Source organism: Mustela erminea, chromosome 21 (genome assembly GCF_009829155.1).
Source record: "Mustela erminea isolate mMusErm1 chromosome 21, mMusErm1.Pri, whole genome shotgun sequence".
In the NCBI taxonomy this organism is placed as follows: domain Eukaryota; kingdom Metazoa; phylum Chordata; class Mammalia; order Carnivora; family Mustelidae; genus Mustela; species Mustela erminea.
Genome location: NC_045634.1, coordinates 21,381,481 through 21,390,658, shown reverse-complemented (window position 1 = coordinate 21,390,658; position 9,178 = coordinate 21,381,481). Strand labels below are relative to the sequence as shown.

At 43.1% G+C, this 9,178-nt stretch overlaps 1 protein-coding gene across 4 annotated transcripts in view; it reads right to left on the bottom strand.

Moving 5' to 3' along the window:
* Positions 1 to 7,661: 7,661 nt before the first annotated feature.
* DLC1 (DLC1 Rho GTPase activating protein) overlaps positions 7,662 to 9,178 on the bottom strand; it is a 410,622-nt gene continuing 409,105 nt past the window's right edge. For all 4 annotated transcript variants that reach the window (XM_032328905.1, XM_032328907.1, XM_032328906.1 and 1 more), the window contains one exon: positions 7,662 to 9,069. In XM_032328905.1, coding sequence (XP_032184796.1) covers positions 8,949 to 9,069 — 121 coding nt within the window. In that variant the 3' untranslated portion in view covers positions 7,662 to 8,948. The remainder of the gene's footprint in view (positions 9,070 to 9,178) is intronic.

The window sequence follows — 9,178 nt, the reverse complement described above, 5'->3', positions numbered from 1 at the left end:
GAGCCAGGGACGTGACTGAAAGTCAGGGCCCCTCGCTGGAGGTCATCTCAGAGAAAGGGCTGGCCCTGAGTAGTGCACCGGTTGTTTCACTGCGGAGAAACACGTAAGCCCCTTCAGGGTGACTCTTTCCCGGATGCCAGCCAGCCTTAGCCCATGTGTCGCTGTGGTCGAAAACCTCTGGGCAGTCACAGCCCCTCTGATTCTGTGTTCACTTTAGAAAGATCAGGTACGTGGGTTCAGCTATCTCACAGGACCCATGAATTTCAACCTTCTCTGCCTCCACCGCCCCGAGGCTCTGACTCACCAAGATACTTTATCAGCCCGTCCTTCCTTGCCACCCCAGAGGAAGGCATGTTCCCGCCATTTTGAAGGCCACCCTTCCCCCAGCTACGCCACGTTTTCCCCACCACAGAGGCACTTTGGTGTTCTTTGTGTACCCTTCCCCTCTCCGTTGGGGGAACTTCCTTTGTCTTCAAACATATATATTCACCCCCCTTAGTTACTTCAAACCCAGCCTGCGTGCTCCTGAACTTCAGAAAATTTTCCCAGTCTGCCTTCCCTGGCTACCCGCCCCCACTCCGACCCCCAGCCCCGACCCCTATGGTTGTCTCCTTTACCAGCCGGACTTGCTGAGGGACTATTAGCTCTCACTCCAGGGCCTTCCTACCTCCAGTAATATTCCTCTAGAACAATTTGGATAGTTCTCCTTGGCCAAAGCGGGCAAACGCTCAAGATCCCGGAGTTTCCCTAGCCAAGACAGGCTGAATATTGTCTGCTAATAGAAGCAAGAGAAACACAAAGTGATCTTTCTGCTTTGTACATTAAAGGGATCCTAAGAAACTAATTTAAAGTGTTGTTTTTACAGGTTTCTTTGTTTTGTGTGTGTGTGTGTGTGTTTTGGAGGGTATGGGGTGCAAGGGGAGGCACATGCAGGTATAAGAAATGACAGAAATGAAGGAAAGGACTGAGGGACACAGAGGGAATGGCCAGTTTGGGAGGCCCGGGGAGGGCCCTGGAGTCCGGTTGGTTTGTGGGATGGAGAGAGAGAAGTCACAGGAGAGACAAGGAAGAAATATGGCCAGAGGGGAGCAGATCCACATGACAAGAGGGCAAGAAAAGGAATAGGCCAGGAAGTTAGGGTGAAAAGTGAAATAAGAAATGGCATTGCAGTGGTCAACATGAAAGAGTCTGGTTCTTTGGGGGTCTCCCAAACCCAGAGGCAGAGGCAGAGGCAGGAGGGCCGGAGCCTGACTTCAGGATTTTAGCGAGTGTATTTTAGTAATTAGAAGCACTGCCTTGGTCCTTCTTTTGTTTGCTTCCTTCTCATACTGCTTCTTTCTTCTTTTGTTGCTTAAATGAGGCTTTTGTTTTATTTGGAGGCACTGGCGCTCCTAGTCCCTGATTTTATCTTCATTTGTACTTTTCTTGGGATTAAGTCAGTTTAGGATCAGAGAAAACTAGAATGTGGATGACAGCAAATAAATGGAGTTAGTCTTCAAAAGGGCTTTCTTATTCTGTTAGGTCTGCTGTGTCATGAAAAAGCAAAAATCATGAAAAATGGCCCCTGGTCCCTGGATGTCAGACTGAACTCTCCATTGAAGTCATTCAAAAGGGGAGGTCATGGATGGTCCTGTTGGATGTCTCAGGGTAGAAGGCCCAACGGGAGATGCCCACAGGTAGCACTGAGGCAGAGGTCAGTCTGACTCAGGAGTGTTTAGGTCAGGCATTAAGTCGGTTGAAAGCAAACTAATAAGCCAAGAAACCAACAGCTATACCATTAGTCTTCCTTCCCAGCCAAGTCATTTTGCTTCTGGAAATTTAGCATCTTCTTCTCTTTGCAGCAAATGGCAGGAAAACGTATTCCATTTTCAGTGTTCTGGGTCTTGGAATAAAATATTCTCTAACTCTTTGAGATGTTGCAACATTTCACGGCGTCCTAAGGGTTCAGATTTCCTTTGCTTTAATAATCTTTACAGACTGTGCGAACTTCAAAATAAAGCTTGGCTTCTCTTTGTTATTGGAAAAAATACATCCTATCAGCCAGTCCTAGAAGTCAGGAAAACGAGTTTCTCTGGAGCATGACGTTAAATTCCCCATTTCCTTGATTAATTATCTCCTGTGCTAAGTGCTTGCTTGAGCAGGGTGAGGAAGCTTCACTGAGCTTCCATGGGAGAGGTGGCTAGCCTTGGACCACAGTCTTTAGCCTAAAAAACCGTCATAAACTGCTCTTCTCTGAGAACATGCTCAGATCACGAACCACCCAAGGTATTTCCCACATCTTTCTAAGAGGCTTCTGGCTTTGATCACCAGTTACACATTATATACATCTTTACTGAAAATAAGAAAAGAAATAGATTATTTTAAGAAATTATACTGTTTAATATCACAGATCTTTGACAACTTTGGAGAAGGATAGAGCATGTTAAGAAATAGCCCTTTGAGGCAAAATGCTAGGAACGTTTGGCGAAGATCCTTGTCTTGGAGTTGTTACGACTGACCTTTGCACTCAGACATCCCACTGTTATCAAACCTGGATCAGGAACCCCTATCACTGGGGGATACCATGGGCTCTGACAGCTGTCACCAGGTGGCCGGTATCATCAACATGAAAGGAAGCCTGGACACCGGATTCGAGGAAACTGAGGGGACAGGCTCAGACCATGAAGGGACAACCGTTGTTTAGTCCCAACAGCAACATGAGGGGAGGATGCCTTGGCTCTCAGCCAGCAGAGCAGAATAATCTGAATTAGTAAACATCCTTTCAGATCAGCTACATCTTTATCTTTGGTTCGGAAATGTACAAATCCTCTAGCAGCAAAGGAAAGAGGTCAATCAGCTCAAGCTTGAGAAACTCAGAAGCCTGCCATGGGCTGGAAGAGACGCAGTTTGATTCCCATGGAATTTTGAGTGAGTTATCTGAGCTGAAATGTGGCCAGGAAGATTTTAATAAATAATTACTGTATTCCTTCCTTCTTTCTCCTCTCCTCTCCTCTCCCCTCCCTCCTCAACCCTCCCCTCCACTTCTCTCTCCTCTAGCCCTCGCCCTTCTCTTCCTTCCTTTTTGAAAGAAGATTGTTACTGGTGGAAAAGAGAGATGGGAATTGGAAGTACTCTTGGATCTTTGGAATCAAACTTGCACGAATGCAGCAGCCACTAGCTACCTGTAGCTATTTAAACTTAAACTGATACGAAATTTAAATGAAACTAAGCAGTCAGCTCCTGGGTCACATGACCCACATTTGCAGTGCTCAACAACCACTCAGGGCCGGTTAGCCCAGAGAGGGAAAATTTCCATCCCGGCAGAATGCTCTGTTGTACGGGCTGCTGTCGAATTTCTTGAATTCCTTTGCAAATATTATATCGCTACTTTGTTTCTTTAAGCCTCCCCACTTCTTTGAGCTTCTTCCTGTATAAAATGAGTCTAAAAGGTTTCCTTCAAAGGACTAAATTTCACTGCTGTGAAATTTAAATGTGACATTAACTGTGTGTAATGCACATATCCCAGTACCTAGCACATTATAAGCGTAGTACTAGGTAGGTCAAAAAGTCCATTCAGACTTGAGCTAGACACACTTGGACTTGAATGTTACCTGCAAACTACAAAGCTTTCTGAAACAGTTTCCTTGGGAATTAGATTATTTTTACAGGATCAAATCACTCACCATGGTTGATGAGAGCCATTCTCCGAGTCCTAAAGAGAGGAAGGCCTTTTGCTTTCCAAAATGCTTTGTATCTTACTAGGAAAGAGAAAGAAATGAAAATCCCCTAAGAGGAGCAATGTTTCTAGACCCGAACTAATTTTTTAAGTCCAATGAAATGAAAAAATCTCTGCAAAGAGCTGTTTATACTATAGGTGTCAACACAGCCTTGGGCCCAGACAGGCAAACCACTGCTCTAATGGGAACTGTGTATACACAGCAAGGGTAATTACTTTGGGCTACAGCTGCCAACATGATTTAGCAAACTCCCTGCCTGCAAAGGACTGATGATCCCCTGGAGAATGGGCCCAAATTCATTGCAACTGCACAGACCTACATGAGCTCCCCCTGCCACAGGCTCTTTGAGGTCTTTTGTAATTTGCATTCCTTGGGCAAATGGAATTTAAATTCCTTAGGCAAATTTCATCCTGATGGAACACCAAGATGACATGCATGCCATGATCTCATTGTTGAGGATTTCTGCTTTATAATCATTAATGTATGCTTCAACAGGCAGGTGAGGTAAAGCATTTGGGTCCAATCCCACTTTGCTTTCATGAAAGCTCCTTTCCCTTTCACGAACCCTTACTTTTCAAAGCACCTTCACGAAGATCTCAGTTGTACTTTATGGTAAGATTGTGTGTTGGGCAGGGCACAATGACATACTGCTGAAAGTCACAGGATCGGGGTTCTGGTCCTGAGCTGCACGTTCAGAAGCCTGTAGGTAGATATTCCCCCTGTACTGCTGAAGCAATGTGAGACCAGAGGGGTTAGGCATGTTGCAATCAGAGCAGGGATCTAATTGTTCTCAGCTTGCAGACGAGGGAGAACCTGTCCTGTTTCACAGGGAAGCCCAAGTGGAATCTTTGTAAGTTTCAAATGAGATATTCAACTTGCAAACAGAACTATAAATTCTTTCAAGCATTAACTTGAAGCCAAACTGCCTCATATGTTTTTTCCTACTTCATGTCACCTTCAGCATCTCAGTTATAGGGATTATTTGAGACCTGGATTAATGTGATTATTTTGCTATGAACCTTCATTTTCCTAGAGTTCTTCTCAATTCTGATGCTAGGGCCATGCAGATTGGTTGCTACGATGAGAAATTTACCTCCTGATTAGGGAAAGGTCAGCAAATGAAAGATGGTTGAGGCAGTGGATGTCAGTTGGGAGTCTTGACTCCTTTCCCTGGTTCTGGGTATCTTAATTGTCACTACCTCTCTAAGGTGTATCCTTATTTTAGAATAATACTTATGCTTCATGGGGTACATGTGAAGCTTAAATTAAGTGTGAAAAGTGGACAAAAATAAGGTCTCATTAATGATGTTGTAAAATTCTACACCTATCTATAGCCTTTGTCTCTCCCTGTACACACACACACACACACACCCCTAACTAGTGATGTTAGAAAGCACAGATTAGGATCGTCTTAATTTTTCTTTAGATTTTACTTTTCAAAAAATCTCACTAGTCTTCAACAGCTCTGAAAAAAAAAATCTCTTAAAGAACCATCTGATTTTGCTCGTAGTTTCCAATTATTCTATCTATACTTTGGTGAGCAAGATGTTTTCAGGTTAATAACTGCCTTGAGTTTTGTTCCATTCTGATTGTAACACCCCCACCCCACCCCACAGGAGCCTGTCCTCACAGCCAGTACACAGCAGATCATTTTCCTTAGTGTTCGTGAGCATTTAGTTCTGTTTTGGGAGGGTGAAGGCATTTTGCTCACTGCCGGTCTTCAGTACTGAGCGCAGTGTGAGGTAAACAGTAGGCGTCGAGTAACTTGACTGAAGGAGTAGATGAAGTAAATGGGTTAGCCTGACAAAGCCAACTGAATGCACAGTGGTGTCAGTAAGGCCGTCTCCTACCTCCCGGTAACCTTCCGCAGCCTGGCTGACAACTAAGGTTGTAGGTATTTCTGGCTTCAGACATAGGTTTGGAATTCTTTTTTTTCTTTTAAAGATTTTACTAATTTGTTTGACGGAGAGCACACAAGCAGGGAGAGTGGCAGGCAGAGGGAGAAACCAGCTTCTTGCTGAGCAGTGTTGGACGTGGGGCTCGAGCCCCAGGACCCCAGGATTATGACCTGAGCCGAAGGCGGACTCTCAACCAAGTCACCTAAGGGCCTTCTGCCTTATTATTATTATTTTTTGAAGATTTTATTCATTTATCAGACAGAGATCACAAGTATGCAGAGAGGCAGGCAGAGAGAGAGGAGGAAGCAGGCTCCCCACTGAGCAGAGAGCCTATGTGGGGTTCAATCCCAGGACCTTGAGATCATGACCCGAGCTGAAGGCAGAGGCTTTAACCCACTGAGCCAACTAGCCACCCACCCCCCATCCCGCCCCGCGCCTTATTTAGCTCTGAGGAAACCAGGTCTGGAAGTAGAGAAGACAAAACAACAACAAAAACAACAACAAAAAAAACCCTTTAGCCTCTGTGTGTCTTTTAAAAATTATTGCGGTTTCGTTTTTCCCTCTAACTATGCCCAGACTGAGTGTCAGAATAAAACCTCTTCTGAAATGGTATCAGTTTCCGAGAAACAGTATTATGATTAAAACTCCATCACAAAGAACTCATTTAGAATCTGCGCGGACAGCCTCTCTATACAGCATCCGCGCGTCTTCTCCAGCTTAAACTCTCAGATTTCTTTGGGTTTAACCGGGTCCCCTCTCTGCAATCGCAAAAATGGGCAGTGATGCGCCCAAGTGAGGGCTCTGATGGCATCTCAGGTTCTCCCCATTCTCAAATAACAGAAGATGACTCAAGGAGTTCCATTTAGCAAATAATAAATTTATTAGGTGCCTACAAGTACAAAACACTGAAAGCCGCTGTAGGGGATTATAAAGATGTGTAGAAGAGCCCTGCCCTCAAAGAGCTTACAATCTAGGTGATTAGTCACAATTAGTAAGTCGTGGTGATAGCACTCGAGGTGACTTACAGAGTTCCTGGAACATTCACATCCTTGGAGTTCTTCTGTTGTCAAACTGTAAGGAATCCTTTCCACAGGAAAGCTGAACAGTGGGAAAGAGACCTTTTGTGGACTTAAACGGTGACCTTGGCTTTGCTTCTGAGCATCTTTCTCTCGCTGGTTCCTTATTCTTGTAACTTTCTCAGCATCGTTTCCTAATGACCTTTGCTAGGAGAGAATCTCCACGCTTCCTGAACCTTCACCAGGGTTTCCTGTTTGTTAGTGAGTGGCTCAGTGGCAGTTTGGCCTTGGAATGATTTGCAGTTCGATTTTTCCTTCAGCAAATCTGATTTTCATTTTAGTTGCTGCTAGAATGATATGCGTTGCAATCTGTGGTTTTAGGAGTAGGCGTGAGATGCAATACACAGGAAAGCAGGCCAGACCTTTCCCTTACTTTAAACATTTAATAGTGCACTTACGGATTATATTCTGTACAGATATAGAGCAAGTTATAAACCTCTTTTTTTTTTTCACTTAGATTGTATTCACGTAAAGTGTATTTACATTAGGAAAAAAACAAAAGCTTTGAGGTACAAAACCCAAAAGAATATCTGAGGTATAAATACAAGTATATTTTAAATAATAATTTTTAACATGCTTTATCTATGTTTGAAAGCACAGTGGACATGTATACATGTTTATCTTAATAGAATGGTATATACAACATACAATCTTACAAATCTGAAATCTATTAAAATTGAATATACAAGTATATCTTCATGAGGAACACTGATATCCAAAATACTCAAATTTTAAAACTCTAATCTTCCCTTCCCCCACAAATTCTTCAAAGAACCTTTGAAATAACACTGACAACGGTAACTAGATTATAACAACATAAAAATCCTTCTTACAACTCTCACTCATACGTTATGCACTTCTGATCCATACAAAATTCACTAATACTGTCCCATGAGTCGGTCTGTATGGTTACAGTGCAACCTGGACCAACACCACCTACCCTTCCGAGAAACTGTGCTGGTGCTTTTTGGTTTTTTTTTCCCTATGGTAACTATTTTCCTTTACCACTAAAATATAATCCAAGGGCATCGTTACAAAGGAAAAGAAAAAGAAATGCAGGGAAAATAAAGAAAAAAAAAAAAAGTTGCAACACCAGAAAAACTATTTGCTGAAAAGGACAAATCCAACAACTAAGCATGCGTAGCTTTCAGAAATGCCACGAATAACAACAATCAGCACCTGTTGTTAAATTTTAATGCCGCGGGTTAAATTTACAGGGATTTCCTTGGGATACATATAATTTCCTAGGTTTTTGGTGTGTCCTCAAGAGTTTTGGTTATAAACATGAAAACACAAAGCATTCCAACAGGTAAAACGTTCTGAGGCTTGATTCGGGAGTAGATGTTAAGAGTGTTGAATCGTTTTATCTTGACTTATAAAACAAACATAAAAACCCCAAATGAAACTGTGCTTTGGAGCTAGTAAGTGTGGTAGGGGGAAAGGGGGGTAGTCTCTTTCCTGAGCTAATTCATACTGGTTAAAAACTCTATCACTATCTGCAATCAGGTCTAAAGACAACCGTGTTTGAGAAGGGACACAGGAATCAATGGACTACAATTATTTGTAAGGGGAAGAGGTTGGTTTAAAAAAAAAGAAAAAAAGGAATGTGCTTAAGAACTTGGAGGAAAAAAAGTAAGTGAACAAGGGTGTTGGGTCCCCTTTCTGGATGGGTCCACGGGCAGTCAGAAATTCCAGGTTAAACTAAACCTGACGCATCAAAATCCTTCTCTGAGGCTCCCAGTGTACCAGACACCGCATCCAACATTTACGTCTCTGCCATTCAACCAGCAACAAACACACATACACACACTCCTCTGTGCAAACCTTTCTTTGCTCATCTCAGTGAGAAACAGCTCGAAGAGGACCATCTACTCCAGTGGATACACCAGTCCCCCAACACGCTGCAAATACAATGACATAGGGACACAGACACCGGTATCGCAAGAGAATGAAGTATCTTCATTATTTTCTGTAACGTCTTTATAGTTTTGCTTCTCAGAAGCAATTTGAATAAGAATACTTTTTTTTTTTCTTTTGCACAGTCTTATATATTCCAGTCAAGGTCTATAATCTAGACCTTCAACAAACAGGAAGCAGCTTTAAAAACGTCTTAAATCGCTACAATTGATCCCCACATGCCATCTTAGTTTATTCTTAGTTTTTCACGACTAGACTCAGAGCCCAGTCTTCCAAGGACTGGCAAAGGGCGTCCAGAAACTAACGTCCGGACAGTGGACACAGCCACTCGGCTTCCATAATCACCTAGATTTGGTGTCTTTGGTTTCAGTGTTCTGATTGCTGAAAGAGTCTCGGATCTTCACGACTTCGGCTGCACACAAATGTCCAAAAGATTTTGTGTACCACTCTGGCATGTGGCCCCTGCAATGAAAGGAAAGGCAGATGGGTTCTCCGCACTGGCAAGCATTGAGAGAAGCCGGATGGAGCTCTGAGTACACTTCCAAGTCTTGATCCAAAAGCCACGTAAACA